Source organism: Pteropus vampyrus, unplaced genomic scaffold, assembly GCF_000151845.1.
Source record: "Pteropus vampyrus isolate Shadow unplaced genomic scaffold, Pvam_2.0 Scaffold107, whole genome shotgun sequence".
In the NCBI taxonomy this organism is placed as follows: domain Eukaryota; kingdom Metazoa; phylum Chordata; class Mammalia; order Chiroptera; family Pteropodidae; genus Pteropus; species Pteropus vampyrus.
Genome location: NW_011888888.1, coordinates 886,992 through 909,925, shown reverse-complemented (window position 1 = coordinate 909,925; position 22,934 = coordinate 886,992). Strand labels below are relative to the sequence as shown.

The 22,934-nt window shown below is 35.6% G+C and overlaps 1 protein-coding gene and 1 pseudogene across 2 annotated transcripts in view; both read right to left on the bottom strand.

Annotated features, from left to right (window-relative positions):
• Window positions 1-8,780: 8,780 nt before the first annotated feature.
• Window positions 8,781-22,934, bottom strand: part of RELN (reelin) — a 482,573-nt gene continuing 468,419 nt past the window's right edge. Inside the window, exons 61-65 of one of the 2 annotated variants that reach the window (XM_011365192.1) lie at window positions 22,785-22,934; window positions 20,691-20,888; window positions 19,920-20,018; window positions 15,280-15,285; window positions 8,781-9,901 (exon numbers count right to left, since the gene is read on the bottom strand). The exon at window positions 22,785-22,934 is cut by the window's right edge and continues 70 nt beyond it. In XM_011365192.1, coding sequence (XP_011363494.1) covers window positions 9,805-9,901; window positions 15,280-15,285; window positions 19,920-20,018; window positions 20,691-20,888; window positions 22,785-22,934 — 550 coding nt within the window. In that variant the 3' untranslated portion in view covers window positions 8,781-9,804. The remainder of the gene's footprint in view (window positions 9,902-15,279; window positions 15,286-19,919; window positions 20,019-20,690; window positions 20,889-22,784) is intronic. The other variant, XM_011365193.1, reaches the window with a different exon arrangement.
• Window positions 13,920-14,038, bottom strand: LOC111743138 (annotated as a pseudogene).

Below are 22,934 nucleotides of genomic sequence, written 5' to 3'. Positions count from 1 at the left end.
CCACTTTCATCTCCCACTGCCCGTGAACTCCTCAGGGCGGGATTCCTGTAGTTTAGAGGTGGGAAGTAGGAGACAAATTGAGAGGTTCCAGGCTGAAGAAAGCACAATAAATAAGTGATAGTATCCAAGTAGGAAACAATTATTATTTAGAAAATGGAAACACTCTAACATATTTTCAAATATAGTCATTGTGGAGACTCGAACTGACACAGGAACATCAAAATGTTGATTGACAATGTGCAATTTAAAAAAGCTTTGATGAACTGCCTTCCATTACAACTTTACCTGCACATATTGTGCAACAAGACAGTGACGGATCCATTTTCAGTCTTTCGAGTTAGAATTTATAAAACAACTTTTTTTTTTTTTTAAAACAACATAACATGCTATTTTGGAAAAAGGAATATAAACAGAGGAAACACGGAGAATAGAAAGAAAAGGAGGGAGAGAAGGAAGGAGGAACGAAAGAGGAAAGAAAGAAGGCAGGAAGGAAATTAGGAACAGAGGGAAGGAGGAAGGAGCGTTTTATTTCTAATAACTAGGAAACAGAGATCACCGTAGTTGGAGTGCCCAAATCCAAGAAAGTGAAAGATAAGAATGATTTCAATATAAAATCTTTCCTCTGGCCTATGTCTTAGCAAGGATTATAGTCGGCTCATCAGGGTCATCTTTTTTCCTGCTTTGAGCATTTCTGCTCGTGAACAATCTAGTGACACATGTAATGGAACTAGCTTTTTGGCAAACTGTCTTAAAGCTGAAAAGTGCTCCTGAAGACACCAGTGGTGTCTGACAATGAAACCCTACCTTCTGAGCAGAGGCCAGGCATCACCCCTGGAGCTGCTCTCATGCTTGCTCGAGGAAGAGCTGGACATTCTCTCTCTGCTCCACACGAGGGCACTCTCTTCAAGGGCACCAGGACACTGAGAGTCCTGTGCTGAGAAATTACTGGTATCTGGGCATGTGTATAAATCTAATTTTACTTTTCTTCCGGCTTTGAACATCTCTGAACATCTCTGAATAAATTCTAACAGCATGAGATACTAAGAGGAATTGGGTCCCTGAGACGTGCATTTATGGTGTCATTCATTTGATACTTGGCCTTTGCCATCTTGTCATAAACACGTCCTACAGCCCAGGACTTAAACAATGTACCTAAAAGAATCACCTGGGGATCTTGTTAAAAATGCAGATGCTGGTTCAGCAGGTCTGGGAGATGCATTTCTAACAAGCCTCTAGGTGGTGCTGATAGGCTGATAGGGGACTAAATTTGAGCAGTAACACCATAGACAGGTGGATAATGAACAACTTTGGAAGCAGTACCCAGGTAATTAAAGTAACAATTGTAATAGGAAAACTGATTACCACTTGCTCAGTGATTGCATGTGCTAGGCACTGTTCTGAGCATTTTACAGATATTAACTCATATCACAACTTTGTAAGTTAGATAATGCTACTATTTCTAGTTTAGAGATTAATTTACTTTCATGTTTTCTCCCCTCCCCCCTTTCCCATTCTTGGTGGCTAGATTTAATTATTGAATTCATAGAACATTAACATGATTCCCAAAATGAAAGCCATACAATGGTGTAGTCAGAGAAGTGTCTTCCCTCCTTTGTTCCCCCCAATCACCTGTGAGAAACCAACTCCATGATTTTCTGGTTTGTTCATCTTGTGCTTCTCTTCTTAAAGTTAAACAAAAATATGTATGTGTTTTTGTTCCACTCTCCCTCTTTTCATACACAAATGGTGGCTGTATATGGTCTTTATTTTATTTTTAAATATTTATTTTTCAATTACATTTGGCATATAATATATTAGTTTTGGTGTACAACATAGTGATTAACCATTTATGTAATTTATGAAATGATCATCCTGATAAACGTAGTAACCATATGACACCATACATAGTTATTACAATATTATTGGCTATATTCCTTATGCTGTACTTTATAGCTCCATAACGTTTTTATAACTACCAATTTGTCCTTCTTAATCTGTCCCCCTATTTACCCACCCCCAAAACTCCCCTCTCATCTGGAAACCGTCAAAATGTTCTCTGTATCTATCAGTTTGTTTCTGTTTTGTTTGTTCATTTTTTGTTGTTGTTGTTTTTTAGATTCCACATATAAGTAAAATTGTAAAATCATATGGCATTTGTATTTCTATGTCCAACTTAGTCCAGTCAGTACAATACTCTCTAGGTCCATCCATGTTATTGTAGATAATATTTCATTCTTTTTTATGACTAATATTCCATTGTATATATGTACCACCTATTTTTTATCAGTTCGTCCACTGATGGACACCAGTTTGCCTCCTTGGCTATTATAAATAATGCTTCAATGAACATATGGATTCACATGTCTCTTTGAAGTAGTGTTTTGGGTTTTTTCAGATAAATACCCAGAAGAAGAATTACTGGGTCCTTCATTGTCTCATTATAGCCTTTCTTTTAAAGCTTACTGGTATTAGTATTGCCAACCCAGGTTTTTTTTGTTTGTTTGTTTCCATTTTCATGAATGATCTTTTTCTATCCCTTTACTTTCAGTTCATGTGTATCTTTCCATCTGAAGTGAGTCTCTTGTAGGCAGCATATGTAAGGGTCTTGTTTTCTTACCCATTCACCCACTCTGTGTCTTTTGATTAGAGCATTTAATCCATTTACATTGAAAGTAATTGTTAATAGGTATGCAGTTTTTTTCATTTTGTTATTCGTATCTTCGATCCTCCTCCTCCTCCTCCTCCTTCTCCTCAAAGTTCTTCTAACATTTCTTGTAATATTGTTTTGGTGTCGGTGAACTACCTTAGCATTTTCTGGTCTGGGAAGCTCTTTATCCGTCCTTCTATTCTAAATGATAGCTTTGCTGGGCATAGTAATCTTGATTTAAGGTCCTTACTTTTTATCACTTTGAATATTTCATGCCAATCCCTTCTGGCCTACAAAATTTCTGTTGATAAATCAGCTGACAATCTTATGGGAGCTCCTTTGTAGGTAACTAACTGCTTTTCTCTTCCTGCTTTTAAGAGTCTCACTTTGTCTTTTACCTTTGGCATTTTAATTATGATGTGTCTTGGTGTGGGCCTCTTTGGGTTCAGCTTATTTGGAACTCTGTGCTTCCTGGGCTTGTATGTCTATTTCCTTCACCAGGTTAGAGAAGTTTTCTGTCATTATTTTTTCAAATAGGTTTTCAATTCCTTGCTCTCTCTCTTCCCCTTCTGGTACTCCTATGATGCAAATGTTGTTATGCTTGCCGTGTAACTGTAAACTTGGGTAAATGCTCTAAAGGAAAAAAAATCTAGCTGTATAAACACATTTAAATACAAAACCCAATCCAGAGCAGGACGAGGTAAAGTGTCAACATGAAGGAATGGAGGTGGCGTGAGGAGGAACCAGTATGTGCAAAAACCCTGGAAGTGCAAGTAGCATGGCACATCTGAGGAACAGAAAGAAGCGTGAAGATGGCCACTATGGATGGAGCATGAAGAGTTGAAGAGGTGTAAGATAAAGCTGGAGAGGAAGGCAGGGCCACATCGTGTAAGCCCTGGTGAGTTATGTCAAGAATTTTGGTTTTTGTCCTAAGAATAATATACTCTCTTTGAAGAGTTTGAATAGGAGGGGTCATGATCATAGTTGCATTTTGAAAAGATCAATCTAGTTGCTGCTTGGAGAATGGATTTGAAAAGACCAAAATGGATGAAGAGGAGGATCAAATGCTGGCCACTGTAATAATTTAAGTATAAGAGGCTGAGTCTACAAAGAAGACTGAGAACACACAAAAAGAACAGTAAGATGAAAATCAGAAGTAGTAAAGGGCAAGACCATTATTAGATTTCATGAGAATTACAAAGATTATCGGCTCTCTAGGAGTCTTCTGTTTTCTTTCAGCACCTGTGAAACTGTGGCAGGCTAACTTATGAGTTTGCAAGCAGGGTAAAAACTCAGACTCTTCACAGTTCCTTAGAGTTTGGTAAAACACCCAAAGAGGAAAGCCGTCTTTGGGCCCCTCTCCCTAAAACACACCCTCATACAGCCAGAACCCTCCCTAAACCCCCATACCACAAAACCAGTATTTTTCTGAGAAGGCAGGGGTGATTGAATTCAGAGAACTGTGGAGGAATTTGTATTAGATTGGGAATGGGAGAATGATGCTTTTAAGATTTTTCTCCTTATCATCAACTTTTATCCATTTAATTTTCTTGTGCATTGGAGTAGTTTTCTTTCTATTTATCCTGCTTGAAGTTTGCTAAGCATTTTGGATCTGTGAATTTATAGATTTCATCAAATTTAGAAAATTTTACTTATTAGTTTTTCAAATATATATATAGGGAGTTCGTGTTTGTGAATTTGCCTATTTTTTTGTATCCAAATATATTAGATGACGTCTTTATGTTTCTGATCCATCTTTTCTTGATGAAGTTTGACAGTTCCAGACAATGTTTATATTTGTCAACTTTTAAAAATTAAAAAAAATTTTAAGATGTTATTTCTTTTCCCATTCTAAATAAATATTCACTTTTGTACTTAAATTTGCATTTATAATTATTTTTTCTTAAAGAGAGTCTACCAAATTGTACAAGCTTCAGTCCCACAAAACCTGAATCTGCCCCAATTATAAGCATCATGGAAGTAATAAGGATGTGAGACAAAGTGTCTTCCAAAGAATAGATATAATATATAAATACAATTGTTTATCTCTGGTTTCTATTGAGAATGAGGTGCATTTTCTTGGTTGTAAAATTTCACCTACCAGGGCAGCAAAAGGCAGAGCAGGGGAGACATGCCATCCTAGGTATTTAAAATATCACATGCTGAGCATTTGTGTTCACTAAGGGTTTGAAAGGGGTCCAGTGGACTAACCTTTAGGTCCAGAGTCTCACAGGAAGCTGGGCCTGGGGACCAAAGTCTCTTGGTTATTAACCCACTCTCTGATCCATCCAAGTAAAAGAATTTCATGGCATTTTTTGGCCAAAATATCTATCTGCCTCAATCACCTAAAGAAATATCTGAAATCTCACCATTAAAAACTCATTCTTTTGGATCTTGAAACATTTCTGGAAGTTTAACACTACTTATTAAATATAAGTCCCTTGGGAAAAGTTGTATTCTATTCTAACAATTTTTGTGAAAAGAATAAGTCAATGCCTGCCATATGTCTGACATTCAATAAAGCTGAATTCCCTTTTCTCCCACATGAGAGAACTGGTTAACATCTGTAGCCCCATGACTCAAGTTGGTTTTCGTGGTGAGGGGTTTTGGGGGAGGTTCTGGCTATACAAGGGTGTGTTTTAGGGAGAGAGGCCTAAAGACAGTTTTCCTCCTTTGCTGTTTTACCAAGCTCCAAACATGGAAGATGTTAGAACATAAATATTCTGTTACAGTTAAGAAATTAAGAGGCAAACCAAAGAATCACCTTCAAATCACCTAAAATATGAATGTGAAAGAAATTACATTAGAATTAGGAGTAATTGGATTTCTTCCTTAGCTTTTAAGGGAATTGTTTAGTTTTTGTTAAGGTAAATCGTAGAGGTGTTCAAAAGTGCCTGACTTATCACGTTATGTCTGCTTTCCATAAATAGTAACATTAAGGGATTCTTGAAATACTTTGGTGTAAGTTTACTGTTTCTAAATTTACTGAGGCAATATTTCTTACATACAGTTCTGTGCCTTTTTATTATTCACATATATATCCATGTATTACTCTACCAATACTGTCTCCATAAAAAGTTATGTTTTCCAGACTTAAACTTCTCTTTCTCTGCAATGTTGGCCTGATTTCTGGACAATGGGTCCGGACATCAGAATAAGGTAATAAGGCCACTGGAGGGTGCCAGATTTTCCCATTGCCACTGCATATCCGTATCTATAAATATTGACAGCATCAATTTCCATCCATGTCAGATACAAAAAAAAAACCTGTAAAAATTCATTTATAATAAACCCTTAAAAGATGAAATGGAAGATGCAGTAATAATGACAAGACCCTCTCACCTCTGAACTGAAATTCTTTTAATAACAGCTGACTTTTTTTTCCTGTACAATAAATAAATGTGTGGTTGCTTTTTATATTTACTACTATATTTTGTATGTGAAGTAGTTACTCTGGAGAAATATGAATCCTTAGTAAAATTCTTATCAGACAATTCAAAATTATTCCTCAGCTGTTGTCCCAGATCTACCTATTAATTCTAGTCTCCCACCTTCTTAACTTATACATCCACTCTCTATACATGTCAGCCAGAATGGACTTATCCAAAGGTCATCTGCTTAAAGATCTCCACAGCTTCCCAATGCCCACTAGTTAAAGCTGAATTTTATTAGTATGAGAAACTGCTCTCCATCTTTCACTCCTGACTCCCCAAGCAACACTGGCCCCTGTGCTGCTCTCCATCAGCCCCTCTTCAAATTCAAATGATCTGTGATTTCCCTAAGGAGACAAGCTAGATACTGCCTTTGTGTTTTTACACTTTGCTCTTTTCCTAGAAAGCCCATATTTGCTCACTAAATCTGCCTGACGAATCCTACTTATTCTTTTCTTTTTTTTGCTATAACATTTAGATCTTCACATAAGAAGAGAGAATAATACGATACTCTCGTATTCAAGAAACCCTGGCATCTGGGGTCTCACTGGCTGGGAAGAGGTTGTCCCTCCCAGGACTAGCTAATTCTTTGAGATAGCAAACAGGATTTCGCCTCCCAGGATTTCGCCTTTCATGTGAAAAATAACCAATGCAAAGCCCATGCTCTGAAGTACCTCCTCTATCAGGCTCTTATGATATTCCTCTGCTCTAATCATTCCAGGGCCAGGTACCAGAGAAGTAGAAAAAGTTCTCAAGTCCCAGAGCCTGCAGAAATTATTCACACCAGTCAATCCTAAACCTGCTCACTCTGCCTTGCCTTTCTTGAGATGACCACAATAAAGGCTCATGACCATGCTTTCCCCTCACTTTTTCTGCCTCTTCACAGACCCTGGTGCTCCTTGTGTGACCCCTGCATGGTGTGGCATACCTCCTTCTCTTAGTAACAAACCATCTCTTCAATGGCCATCATCTTTTGACCCGTTGGTCTCACCAGACCTGGATAATAACAAAACCTACATTTTCAATTTTATATGCGAGATGCAGCAAGTCTTTTTAAGCATAACAAAAGCAAAATAAACCCATAAAAAGAAATGCACATGAATGCATTACATATCTAGATACCAGATGCTAACTAATAAACATATTTGAAAAACAAATTTTACTTAAAATGCATTCCAAATAACTATCTCAAGTAAATTGTGCACATCTTTTAATGGAAATTAACTAGGGAAGAAACCATATTATTTGGTGTTAAAAGAGGCAATTGCCACATATAGGGAAGTTACAAAAGATAAAATACAGAAAGACAAAACCACCAATTACTGTCAAAAAATATCAATTGGCAAACATTAAAATAAACAGGTAAATATTTTAAATGATTTCCTATACATTTTTTAAAACCTTGGAATGTAAAGAAGGGGGTGCTAGAGACAATCTCGGGCCAGGGAATTTCCCAAATAACGTACATATCATGTTGTTTCTAAGGTCGAAGGTAAAATACATGTGATCTTGAATATATTTAAGATTAGATATTGAGTATGGTTTACATTAAAATGTACAGTGAATAAGAGACAACTGTGTAGAAACCATGGAAATTTGTTCATACAAATATTTTTATCTCTGCATTACTAAACTGTCTGCTTTAGCAAGATGAGTCAGTTGAACCAACCATACTTGAAGTCCTACTCCAACTGACTGTTTTCAAATTAAATGTCAATTAGATGTTAGTCCCCAAGTACACTATTACAACTTTGTAGAGAAGAACCAGCAGGGAATTCAATTCTGTTCTGATGGCAGGAGCACAGGTAGATGGGAGCACTGTCTAATATCTTGATCCCAGTCAGTGGGTAGGTCTATGACACATACAAGCCACTTGGAAAGATGAGGCTTTGGGAAAAATTCTACCACTGTACCAATAGGAAAATGAACTAAAAATGCCACCGAATGGTAAACCAACAACAGATAATTTATGAACCAATAAAGGAGAATCGACAATTAAGACACCATAGTTGTAAACATTTATGGGTCAAATATTGTACCAAATTATAAAATATATTGCATGTTAGATTAGGTAGAAAAAAGATGACCTTGTATCTCCAAAGCAATGATTCACAATAGATTTGATACCAGGTTCAAAATAAAATTTAACTAAACTTCTCAGAGAGATCGCCCTTTATTTTTTTTCTTATTCAATGAGAAACACTATTGCCATTTATTGCTCTATTACCTAGTGTTTTTTTTTTAATCCTCTGGGAATCAACAAATTCAACAGTATCAACAACGTTTTTATTTTGTAAATGTTAAAAATAAGCAGGAACAATTTCTCAATCACTATTTTTATCCTCAACACTTAAAACAGTGCCTGGCACATAACAAGCATTCAATAAATAATTTGCTGAATGAATGCATGAGTGCTTATTATAAGCGGGGCACTATGTTAGCAGCTCACAAAATTCTCAGGAGTTAAATAATTTTCACAACTTTCTATTGACTTTTCTTACTGTAATTACAGAGTGATTAATAGAAAAAGTTGAATAAGAGAAAAATGGCAAAATTGAAAGTATGGCTTCATAATTGCTATTCTCAATGATGAGACAGAACACCGGTATATGTATCCGACATTGTTCTTTCCAAACCTGACCAGGCTTAATAATCCTACACAAAATTTAATTTAGAATGAATAAAGACAAATGAGCTTCAACTGACTTTTGGACATAATTTTTATTTAAGCATGGGCTTTTAGCTTGGTTCACCCTAGAATGAAACCTTTTAGTTAGGTTAATAAAGAATTCAGGGCTACAAGTCCATTACAATGTTGCTGGTGTTGGTACAACTTCATCAGAATGTATGAATATGACCTGCAGGAAAAACAATTCACAAAGAGAACACAATGAAAACACCCACTGTTTTACAAATCACTCTGTTACCACAGACACAAAATGGCAGTTACTGTTAGTAAATCAGCCACAGAACACTTTAAAAATTTTAATCTTTAGACAAGGAAATGGGAACTCCTTTGTGGGAGATAGGGTTTTCATCCACAATTTTTAAGTAGAAAATATTTCAAGGTCAAGCATTTTTCTTACCCACAAAACAACGCTAAACCAACATACATTTTAAGGAGTATATTAAAGGAGATACAATATCTTTACAACTAGCTTCTTGAGCAGGTATTTCAATGTATTTTCTGCAGAATATATATAAGTAGCCCAAAATTCAGCAGCAAAGTATTGCAACATAACAAGTAAATACAGTGTCAATAACAGTGTGTTATATTGTAGAATACATAAAAGGACAAACAATGATAATTTAATCATATAAAACATGATACGTAGCTGAAATACAGTCCACTTAAATAGCTTTGTGACCAAGAATGTTAAATACTGTACTAAATGCCATTTTAAACATAAAATCTCTTAAATTTTTGTGCTTAAACTTTTTTTCTGTTAAACTATTTCTTATTTTCAATACTGCCACTGTAACTGATATTACAACAGATCACAATTTTCACGGACACATCAACATGAAGACAAATACTTATGAGAAAATAAGTCACTTGTCATTAGTTCACAGTGTGGGAAAGTGGTGTACACTTGGTCTTGAGAAGGGCTTTCAGTTAATCACCAAGTCCTTCACAGGAATTTCCTGATATCAGATGCGGTGCGAAATTGAAAAGAATGAAAAGCAACACATCACATGTTGGAAGGAAAATAAACTTTTGATTCTTCATGGGTTTCGTCTAAGTGACCTTCGTCTTCTGTTGTAGAAGTGCCTGAGCCCATGTTGCCGTGAAAAATTCATCATGTAATTTTGTTTGCGAGTGCTGTTAAAATCAGAAAGGACAGAGGCAGAGAGGGAAAGAAGGAAGAGCATGTAAGTCCCATCATTGAAAGTACAATCTAGTCTAGGTCCTAAGTTACCCTGATATTTATTTGAAAATTTTCAGGGTTGATAGGTCACACTGACATTACTACCCAGGACAGAACAACTGAAGGTTGACACCTGTGTTCACTGTCTTTGGACTTGAAGAAATCCCTTTCTTTTCATGAGTGAGCTCTCAACCAGAAAAAAATGGCAAAGTCTCTTGATTCATAGTAAAAGTGGACTGAAATTATTTTGGAATTTTAAATTTTACTCTTGAACTCTTTCTGAAAACACTTACTTGGATGAATTTGCTTGAGACACAGCATGTGCTGTTATTCATCACCTTATTTAAATACATCTCTAACAAGTAGGAAACATAATTTGATTCCTTTAGCAAACATTCTCATTTAAAGCTTAAAAAGCAACAAAACAAAAACAAAGAACAAACTCGTTAACTGAATCAGCTTAATTTTATGCAGTCTCAAGGCAAATGAAGAAGTAAGTTTTTCCTTGAATGTTGATTCCACTGCCTTCCTTCAAACAATAAGCTGTGGAGATTATATTCTAGAAATATGACCTTATAAAAGAGACATTTCATTGAAAAAAGATTACAAAATACTAAGAAAGTGTAATTGAATGTATAATTGTATGTGTGTATATATTTCCCCCATGTATGTGCAAATACACATTAAGACATACATACTATATGTGAAGCTGATACGAATACTGAAAATGGATATTAGGAGCCTGCAGGAAATTATACAATATTAGTAGACATAGCTGTTAAAGTTTTGGTATGAAAAACATACTTTAAAAAGGAGCATTACCTAAAACATCACTGAAAAGAATCATACTCTTTTTACACACTGACTTGAGTTAAAACATATCTGTATGTGGCATCAAAATGTGGGTTTTAAGTGCGAGCTTATCAGTATTTCTAAATTGACCAAGTCTCCTGAATACTGTCTAGTCCCAGTCTTTTCTCCTTAACTGAATAGAAACATAAAATGCATCCAGAGCGGGATAACGTCATGTGATGTGATTCCACCATGAAGGTCAATATGACATGATCTTGAGTTACGATAAAGAGGAGGTAAAGGGTAATTTTGTGCTGAGCAGTATCTTATTCTGGGTTATTAATGATCAATATACCAGGCAAGGTGTAAAATGATACTGTTGTACCTAGTATATCATACTAGGTATTATACTTAGGTATATTTTACTAATGATTGTAACAGAAATCATTAAAATAAAGATTTTATATAGTTAAATTTGATTACTAGAAAAAATTTATAATAAAATGTCTCAAAGGGAAATACATAAAGTGAATGTCATTAGGTAACATTTAATCAAAAAGCAATAGCATCTGTGTTTGAAAACCTGATTAAAAGATAGACGTCATATTGATATATATTCTTTAAAATAAAATGAAGTGCTAATAACTTTCCACTCTGAATCTCTATATTATCAAAATGCAAGACACTATAGAATGGAAACTAAAAAGAAAAACCTCCAAAGATATTGTAGAGAAAAACATAAAAGTTATGTTTATGTTCAGGTAGCTTTACTCCCCCTCTTGCCTTCCCTGATGTGACAGTATTATGTGTATAAACTAAGTTGATTAGTTTCAATGTCATAGTTGAAGGATGCAATGAATTTATCCACTATTTACTAACTGCTATAAGTACTAATTGCTACCTATGTAAAGTCCAGTTATAGAAAAAGGACAATGACCTGACATGTTGAACTAATCAAGTATCAGGAGAATCTGTTATCTCTTTAGTCACAAAATATTGGGACTGGCACTAGCTGTCCTCCTGCCAGCACCCCAGCTCACCTTGTGGCCCCTTCCCTGAGCTATTATAGTGGCCCCCTAAACTAGCCTCCTCATTCTCTCCTTGTATGAAACACCACTGAAAAGAAACCACGAAATACTAAGAAAGTTATCATTAAATGTATACTTGTATGTAGTGTGTATGTATCTTCCCATAAATACATACAGTAGGTTTTTTTTTTGGATTGGTAAATGTTTTCATGATTTGTAATAATTGCCTAGCTTGCCAAGGAGCTGGGAGCAGGTGCCCATGGCTGGCGGGTGTACCCATTGGTCTAACCTTTCTGGAATGCAGGAACGCTGCTCGGCAGAGCCTATCATATGCCTTTTGCTTTTTTAAAAATTAAAAAAGTTTTTCAATTACAGTTGACATTTAATATTATATCAGTTTCAGGTATATAGCATAGTGGTCAGACATTTATATAACTTATGAAGTGATCACCCCAGTAAGTCTAGTACCCACCCGGCACTATACATAATTATTACAACATTATTCACCATATTCTTTATGTTGTACTTTACATTCCCATGACTGTTTTGTATCTGCCAGTTCATATAGATGATTTTGCACACAAGTTTCAGTAAGCCTTCCTTCAAGTGCTGGCTTTACCTTGTTAAGAAGATGTACATAATCCTATTGTCCATGGAGCAACATCTAAGTTAGTCAGGCCTGGTATTTCAAGTTCTCTACATGTTTAATTTTATTCTGTTTTTCAAGTCCTCTCTTCCATTACACTCCTATACAGACTCTTCTGTCCAAACTCACCTTGAACCTCTTCCATCTGCCTCATTCGTCAATCCCCAGTGTCACTTCCTAAATTTCTACTTATTTTTCAGGCATCACATTTCATTTATTGTTCACCCCCTCCAAAAGTGATTTTCCCCTCTCTACTTTGACCTCTCATAGTGCTTGTTTTTTTTTGCTTTGAATGAAGACTACTTGTGTTCATATTATTATATGCTAAACTTCTGATGGTGTAGCAGTCTGTCCCCACACTCCCTCCACCCCCACACCATAGCCCTTAGCCTCCTGCCTCACCAGTGGGTGATCAAGGCATGTCTGTTAAATTTTTGATGACTTACTGATTGGGTTCCTGTTGTAAATCATTACTCTTTAACTATAAGGAATAACTGCAAAGTTAAAGCAATGAAAATTATTCTGTTGAAAAACACGTTAAAAAATATAAGGTACTCGAAGAGAATTTAATGTACTTAAAATATTTTACATGGAGAAAAGATAAACTCAAAACACTCAAGATATTTAATTATCTCAGTGAAACAACAAAAAGCCCATTTAGTTTAAACAAAAATCGACGTGCATGTTTAATGGCTTTAAAGCAACTTCTCCATATAACTATTTTATGTATTTTGGACTGATTTAAATTTCTATCATTATATGTGAGGAAATAAATATTTTAACAGGTTTCAGATTTTTCATACCTTGACAATTGGCCCAGCATGGAAGCTTATATCTAATTTAGGGGTCATTTTGATTTATTGGATACTTTTTAATTTTGGATAAATTTATATATCAGTAGCATATCTTTGGATCCCTGTGAATGTTGATATGCACACAGCATTTGCTACAGATGTTTGCTATAGATGCCTATTGTTTATATAGTCACATTAAAAATGGCCACATTTTCAAAGCACCCTTGAAACTGACTAGTAATTTCATATATCAAACACATATCTCTGGAGTCATTTAGGTTGGAATCTAATGAAGCAGATTTTTCAAGTTCATAAGCTATTTAAAATCAAGCACCATGGGAAGCAATACCATAATGCTGCCTGCCTTTAGGGCCATTTAGTAAACAGACATGGTTATTAAACAGTTATGTGGCTCCTAAAATGTCTAACTTACAGGATTGGGCATCAGGAGAATTTTAAACAAGTTTAAAGATATGTTTATCTTTTGTGTGAAGCAGATCTGTGAGCTTGTTTCTGTTTTTGATACAGATAAAATGTATAGCTATAGATGAACTTGTAACCAAAGTAAAAATAGGTATGATGGAATTTTATTATTTTATTTTTAAATTTTTATTTATATATTTTTTATTTTTTAGGTGAGGCAATCCCTGGTTGACCTCACAGATTGCAAGGACCTTGTCAGCTTACAAATCCTTTATTTTTAAAATTTTTATGTCTATAGCACCTGTTCTTCCTAGGTGGACTCCCATCCAAGTACTAACCAGGCCCGACCCTGCTTAGCTTCCAAGATCAGACGGGATTGGGCTTGTTCATGGTAGTATGACCATTTTAAAGATCTATTTCTTCACTGCAATTATAGGGAAAGAAATTTTTATTATAAGTTCAATGAAAGCAGATAATGTTAATCCCAAGTCATCTGAATTACGCTACTTGACATATCAATTTGCTTTGGCTTGGACAGAACTAGGTCCATTTAAAAATCCTTCCATTATGATTAAGTCATTGAAAAAAGGGAGAATGAACATCAATGGCTTCTTGGAAATGCTAGCTTAAATTTCCATTATTGCTTAGAGAGTTTAAGGACTTAGATGGCACACGAAATTATAAAATGCTTCCCTGTTTCTGCATAGGAAATATGGATATTTCAAGATCTTTCAAGAACTAGTGACTCTTTTGAACTGTTACCCTTCACTGGAGCCACTATCTTAGGTCATTTATTACTATGAAGAAAATTCAATTGATTTTAAATAGATTCTAGAGGAAATAGGGAAAATAGAGACTTGGGAGAAGTAATTTGAGCTCACAGAAATTTAGGCATTTTTACAGATCGGTAACTAATTTATTTATCATCAAAACATGTGGTACAATAAATAACACTTTATATAAGTGCAGAAATAAGAATCCAGTGGACTGTCATATCTTTCAGAGAAATACTGGTGAGTATAAGATTGAATGCTGCTATTCAAACTAATCAATGAAACTCCCCTGCAGAAAGGATGCTGTACATTTTACTTTCAAGGCCATGCATTTTCAGGAAGGCTACGTGTAAATAAGTGTAGGCTTATACATCTCGCAAATAAAGATTTCATATTTCTTTCCTTGGCTAAATGGAGACAAGAATAATATCTGATAATGTTGGGGAGTTGTAAGGATTAAATGAAAACTTCTAGCATAATATGCAGATGTTTAATAAGTGACAACCATTTTACCTTCTTTCTTAAGTATCCTTAGAGGAAAAATGTAAATATGTATTGAAGAAGGGCAATCTTACCTAAGGATAGGAACAGTCAGTACAGTCCCAGGCACAGAGTTAAGTTTGTTTTCCAGTGAAGGAATGCTGATTAGCGCTCTGGTCTGCCTGGTTGTGTTCAATATTGCATACATTTGAAAATTATCACAATTTGGCTGAACTCTGAGTTTACATGATACAGGTTTCAAATGTTCTAGTATATCTCAATATCATATATAACTTTTTTTCAACTGCAAAGGTCTTCAACAAAACTTTCAGTTAGTGTAGGTACAGCGATGAAACTATTAGTAAACAGTTCCCCAGAGTTAGTAAGAGGACTTACCTTACTCTAGTGGAAAACCAATGACAGCAAATAATGAAATATAACACAAGTTAAAAAATGCCTTTCAATGCATGCAGCACTGTGATTAGTCATAAAAGTCTGATCGGGTTTAGACGCAATATAGGATTTTTCATCTCTTTTGAAAATAAAAATTAAAGATGTTATTTCTTATTCTTCTACACCTGATATATACATATATTTAACTTTTCTATGTAATGCAACATGCAATATTTGCTCATAACCATATGTAAAGGTACATGTAGCTATAGTACTACATTTGGCATAAATGTTACATACAAAGTATAAATAAAAAAGTAATAATTTAATAACTACCATTAATTTTATTATCTGATTTTTCAATTATTATACTTTAGGAAAATACTTATTCCTGAATATATTAAGGAATGGGCTTTAAAAAATACAAAAGTCCTCCATATCAGATAACATAGTCAAATTTAATAAAGAATAAATATGCTTTACAACAAATATAATGTGCTCGTCTCCATAAATCATTTGTGCCAAAAATGTGACAGTATATTGATAATGAAAATAGCATGAGAGGATGGTCATGATGGAATGCATAATATTATTAAAATCTGATAAATGCATTTAAGACCATAGTTAGCAACATATTGGTTTTCAATTTTTAGTAAATGTGGTAATAATTCACTTTTTTATAAATTAATTTATATAGGCTTACTCTTTACTGAGCAATTTACTTTCAAGGTACACATGCAAAAATTGGCCCAATTCATTATACACATGACAGCTTGTGACTTGGACACGTACACAGGAAATGTGATGTGTGAATGAAGTGCATAGTTTGGTGAGGGAGATTCTTAGGATAGAAGTATGAGAGCTCAACAAAATGATTAAGACAAAGAATTTTCTTTTATCCTAAGAAAAGCCCCACCAGCATGGATCTTGTGAGGGATCTGCCCAAATATATTCACAAACTTTTACTGAAAAACAAATGTTCTACACTAGCAAATGAATTCAAAGAAATTAGGTTTCTGACACTTGAATGTCAGTGATTGTGTTATGCTACATCATTCAGACTTTACAGAATGAGGACTTTTTGTAACCTAGTGAGGCTGGAAAAAAGCGATTTGTCAATTTGGTTCATCTGTTCTATGGCAGATTAGCAGGGGCTAATCATCTTGAAGTGCTTTTCATGGGCCGCTTTTAGTGAAAAACATCAGAGTGGAAGATTAAACCCTCCAACAAGCATAAAGTGTAAGTGACTTTGCTTGTTAAATGCTCAATGTTGGTTTTATCTTTATGGTGTGGGGCTTGTCATTCTGTATATCCATATTTATGAAACTCAAATCCTTCCACAGGGAGTATTTTAGAATTAAGTCATTCAATTAAAAATATATTATGTATCTCATTCATTTAGGATGAATTCCTAAACGTTGAAATACTTTCAAAAATGCTGACTTTGCTCTCATCAAACTCATATATCCTCTTGATATGGGCAGTAGTGAGGTTACAGTCAAGATACCATGCATGATTACAGGTTTTCTTTCTAGGGATTTTTAGCATGTGTCCTTAGTGCACACGCACAAAAGCGAAACTATGATAATAAAGATAGATTAAGGCCAGTCTTCACTTAGAAAAGGAAATACATTCTAAAAATGTATACCCCCAAACAGTAGTTGCAAACACATATTAGTAGCCCTAACTGCAGTGTTCAATTAGGTGGGGCTTGTATCTTTTTAGATATGGAACTTAGTCTCCTCCTCTCCCCTCCACACTTGAGGAGTTAACATGACTAGTTTTATATAATTAAATGTTATACAAAAGTATAGTGAATAAAGGGGATATTTTGAATTAATAGGCATTTATGGGAGTATTACACCTCTCTACTAAATATACATTTGCGGTAAAAAAGTTATAATTAGTATGATTTGTGAATCGTGACATGAACCTTGGCTAGTTTCTTTGTGCCTCATTTGGTTGAAAGACACTCTGGAAAATTATTATATTTTATTTTTCTGAATTCTCTGGAAGTTTCTTTTTTATTTTAAGCTCATAAAATCAATGCATTAAAGTATTTTGCAGAGCTACTAAGGGCATATTAATTAGTGAATGCTTTAAAACCTTTTGTGATTGCTTTGAAAAGAAGTACTTTGAAAGGGTACAGTGGCGTAGAAATGTTAAATCCTAAGAGCAAAATATCAAACACTTAGTTCTGAAAATATAATTTCTTTGTGTTGTATTTCTTTTAAAGAACTCATTTATTGAACTCAGCTTTATGAGATATTTCTCTCCAAAAAAGAAGGAAAGTAAAGTAAATCTTTTAATTTTAGCAAATTTTTAAGTTATATTGAAGTATTAGAGATAGCATGTACTTTTTAAATTATATGTATAACATATATATAAATAAAATTATATGGAGATATGTATGAAGTTATAATTTTCAAATTATTTACTGACAGAAGATGCTGAATATAACTGAAACCATGCAACAATGCATGTGTTGCAATGTTCTTTTATCATTCGAAATGTTTTAATGCCCTGAGAATTTGAGACAATAATTCAGAGTAAGAGCAGAGAAATGCTTAATAAGTTATAAATTCTTCAAAGTATTAAAATTCTGGTGGGGGATTAAAAGCGAAGTCTTTACAAATACAGATTATTGCTCCAGAACAATATCAGAAACAAAAGGTATGATCAATGTGATAGATTTCACATAATCTGAACTTGATTCTTATAATAATATCATGATGCTGGCAGCTGCTTATAAAAATTAATACCAACACCAGTTATTCCAGAAGATTTCCTTGGGAGCTGTGTGGTGAAGCTTCTGGCTGGTGTTCTGAGAGCCTCTGAGGCAGCTGGTCAATAGGGAGCAGAGACCAGAGTTTTGCGTCTAAGTTGTGAGGGGGTTATTCATACCAGGGGAGTACATTTGCACTTCTGACCCCATCTACTCTTTTAGTCTGAGGGAGGGACTTTTGGTGATGATATGCCTCTGAAATCCAAAATAGATAATTGCAACTGCTTGGCTGGGTGGCAGGAGAAGAAATATCTGCTCAAACATATGATGTATTAAAAATTGTTATGAGTACCTAAGGGCAGTATTAGCATCCTGCTTCTTTGAGGACTGTTGAGTTTTGAAGTTTCCATAGGAGTTGGTAATGCTTTGTCAGGCACAGGAGGCCCCATTAATGTAAACTGTCTTGGCAAGAGATTTGAAAGATCTAAATTTGATTCTCAACCAGTTTATTAGAATCACCTGAGGTGCCTTTAAAAAAGACTGATGCTCAGGTGCCACTGCAGGTCGGTTTAAATCAAATCATCCGTAGGGATGGGCCTGGGCGTTGGGACGTTCACTGATACTTCCAAAAGCTCCTAAGGGATTCTGATGCTCCATCAGATTGAGAAGGGAAGCTCAGAAAGGAAAAGAAGCCAGGGCAGAATGACTTCACGGATGGTTTCTGGTCGATTTGGACATCTCTCTCTGGCCTTACCATATATGTACTCATTTTAGAGCCCAGGTCATTCTACTATTCCTGGCATAATGTAGTCTGAGGAAAGAAATATCTAAGGAAAATATCAGCCTCATATATAGATTCCAATGAGTCTGGACTGTTATTTTAAACTTCGACTTTGTCTTGTGGGGGCAGAGCCCAGCAAGTTTTCCAAAGCAGCAGAGCGCACAGTGGGGGCTTGTGTAGGGACCAGGTTGCTCTTGGATTTGGGGGTTGATATGGATGCCATGCAAGCAGGTGCCTCAGTGAAAACTAAGACGAAGGCTAACTCAAGACTGAAAAATTCAGTTCATGGCTATGATCGAAAGAAAACAAATCTGGTAGTTTTCCTACCAATTAATCATTTAAATTTGCCTTCAAAATGACTGAAATCAGCCAAGAGACTGATTTCATTTTTGTTTTGGTAAACAGAATTAACATTTGAACCTATCTACCGAGAAGATTCGCCTCTCCTTGCCAACCACTTGGAGCCATCAGTCCGAACCCGTCGAGACATAAGCATTCCAGTTCTACAGGAACTAGATTGTTAGAGAAAAAGCAAGTCATCTCTCTGTGGAACAGTCAACCCGGCTAGGTGAGAGCAGTGCCAACCTTATTAAACGGGAGAAACCATAGGGGAACACCCTTAACTTGGTAGGTGCTGGGATTGGTCAGGAGGAATTTGAAACCATGAATTCTTTGTTCTGGTTGCAACCATGTCATTCGATGGAAGAATGGCTCAGGCATCTGTAGCTGAGACAGGTATTTGCTATCAGGCACATTAACTAGTAATACTCTGCACATTAACCAATACAGGTTGTTTCCTTTTTTAGGATGTCATTCCATTTTATAAGGCAACCCAGATCTGGCAAAAGCATTGTTTCCTGTTTACCTGGAGAATTTTGTTTGATCAAATTTAACTAATATTGTCAAATCCTTAAATAAATCTTTTGCTTACCAAAGTTTTCTAAGGTATATTAAATTATATCCGGGGCTTTATTATTTCACATTGAGCTGAGTTATAGATTGCAGTTGCCGAAGAGTATAAGCCAGTCCTGTGGGCATCTCTTCAGAAACAGTCTTACTAAGTTAAGGAGCATGCCAGATCAAAGGAATTCAATCCTTTCTGAAATAAACATGGAATGCTAAGTATCAGATACTCACAGGACGACCTCCACATGGTCCAAAGCCCATTGATCATGACCTGTTCCATTGTGGCGTGGTTGCCACCAGCGCAGTAAAACTCCTTTCATCCGTGCCTCCCTGGGTCACAGATAGAAGGACAAAGAGGTTACACAGTAGAAAACAGAACTTTCTGGTATGTGACTTCCAGACTTCAGATATAATAGGCTAACCTAAATCAACAAAACTTTGGGCATGGAATTCAGATTTGCTTAGGTTATAGTACTCTCCTAAGCAACATTAAATTTTGTGGGCTACTCAAAGACTTGTAATACTTTTACATCTCTCTCTCTCTTATTCCCTTTGCTACACTAGTACCTGGAAGAGCAACATATTTGGTCAAGAAATATGATGTGCCTTCTGTGTGATAGACTAGAAGCTGGGGGTACAAAAATGACAAAAAACTAAGCAAACGTGACTCAGTTGCCTATCCTCAGAAAATTTTCAAATAAGCGTATCCAGCAGAAAATTAAAAATGTTTTCTAAGGAACTAGATATACTGGTTAGAGGAAGGAAAATATGCAAAAAGCACTGTTATTATTTTCTGTTCCCTCTCGCCCTAGACCTTGCTTCGATTTTCGCCTGTTGTCCTAATAGGAAACAGTAACACAACGCTGGAGATCTCGGTTAGTCTTGGTTCTGCCACCCCCTATGTTTGTGGCATTGGTCCAGTAACTTCACTAAACTTCCAGCTCAAACTCTGATTCTCGGGGCTCATGTGTGAGACCGTGCCTTTCCATTCAGGCCGCTTACAGGGGGATGTTGTAAGACACTCTCTGAGCCTGAGTGAAGTCCTTCGGCTGGTGCTGTGCAATGACATGCCAGGTGACCCCGTTGTTGACACTGTACTGCAGCAGCACGGCCTTGTCCACCGCGTGGGGGCCGCTCAGGTCACTGTTGCAGCTGTCTGTCTGTGCCGTGCTCCCAATTTGCAAAACAAACATGATTTTGCTGAAAAACACAGGGGAAATAATCTTTAAGCAAGAGTCAGGAAGGATTAAAGGAGTTATATTTTCTAATTAAAAAAAAATCTTTGTTTCTAAAGTTCCTGTGTTCATAATATAGTAAAAATAGAAGCATCCAGTCTTATGACTAAATCACATTAGTAGTAAAATTTGTTTATATTATCTTTTTACATCATACATATGAAAAATAACCTCAGAAAGGCTGGTTTTCTATACAAATAAAGCAATTCTGACTTTCAAAGATCTGTCTTCTTTTTCATGAGGTTGAAAATCTTGCTATAGTATTTCACCTGCAATACTTTCTATTTTCTGAAAGATAATATGGGCCAAATAGGCAGCTGAGGACATGGAGAGGACAAGGAATAAAACCACAGCATTTATGCCACAGACTTTTTTACAAATAGCTCCAAGCTGAATAGCATCTACACAAGAACAAATTATCACGTCTATTTTAGGAAACAGATATCTGGAGATCAGAGCTCAGGTAAAAGTGAGTTAGACATGCAGGCTCTGGGCCACGTTTGCTCTTCTTTGGCACGTTCTTTGCTTTTCATAGGCATCTCTACCTTCAGAAGATACAGATTTTTAAACATAGGAGTTTTATCTTCAGTGATTAGTAGAGTAATCCCATTTAGGGTAGGTGGTCAAATAAAGCACTAGGTTTATAGCTTGTAAATGCATAAATTAATTTAAAACAGAGTTATTTGTACAACATGGTGTGTAATTATTAATTAAGCAGCTAGTTGTTGCTGTATATGGGGGTTAGGAAAACATCAAGTTGTCTGTAGATTAAGTACATCTTTTTGGTAGGAAAAAATGAGATGTGGGGGACACAACAATTTTTGGCATTTTCATGGTTACCATACAGGAATTAGTTATATTTTTATTGTTTATCATATTGAAGACTCCCAAACCTGCCTTTCTGCCTCTGAAGATACATTACTAATATTTTCCAAAGTGAAAAGCCTCAAGTAAACATCTACATTCTTATTTACCAAATATCTAATTCTCAAATATACTTGTAGCTACTGAATACTTTTCAGCATTCAGGGAATATGCTAATTTAGCTCTCTGTAACATTTATAAAGCCTTAAAATCTCTTCTCGAATTATACAGACAAAAAGCTATGTTTGCACTGGCTAAGGTGGCAGAGCAAGGAAGGGCAGGTGGGGAAGGAAATTCAACCTTGCTGGGGTCTCTTTTTCTCTGTCACTTCTTTAGCTGATTTGCACAGTCTTTGCCCACTCTAGTCTGCATTATATAACATTATATATAACATGCAGCTCCTGTATCATGTGAATTTTAAAGTTCTCATCCATCTGTCCATCCATCCATCCATCCATCCTCCACTTCTATCTCTTGTAACTAAGTATGCTAAATATATGTATATGTTTGCATGACTGCAAATCTACTTTACATACATATACACACATATATAAATGCTTACAAATGATTGACATTAAATTATCAATATAGATTATCTATAGCCAACTTTTTATTTTTTACTTACTTTATTTTTCAACTTTATTAAGATATAATAGACATATGATGGTATGTAAGTTTAAGGTGTACAATGTGTTGATTTGCTACACTTATCCATTTTTTATATTTGGCCATTTCTCTAGGTTTATGCCTATGTGTCATTACCACTCAGCCAGTATGTGTGAAGAAATACAAGGTAATTCTACAATGAATTTAAGCAAAGCATAATTATGAGTTGTGAAAACATAGAATGCTTCCTCATACCAAATTCAAATATTTAGGTTTCTATTGCTTATGACACCTATGCCATTACGTTCATGACCATATCTAATAGACAGTGGACAATGACCGGTCTTACAGCTGATTCTGTGACTGGACTATAACACAGGAGTCTCGTTACCTTGCTCGAGTAAGATCCAGAGGTTTGGTGGCAGCTTGCCTTATCTGACAGCCATTAAAATAGAGTGAATCTCCGTGGGCATAGGGTGCCAGCTGCCCACAGCCACTTCCTATCACTCCACCTTGAATAGTCTCCCAGTTTGCCTCAGTG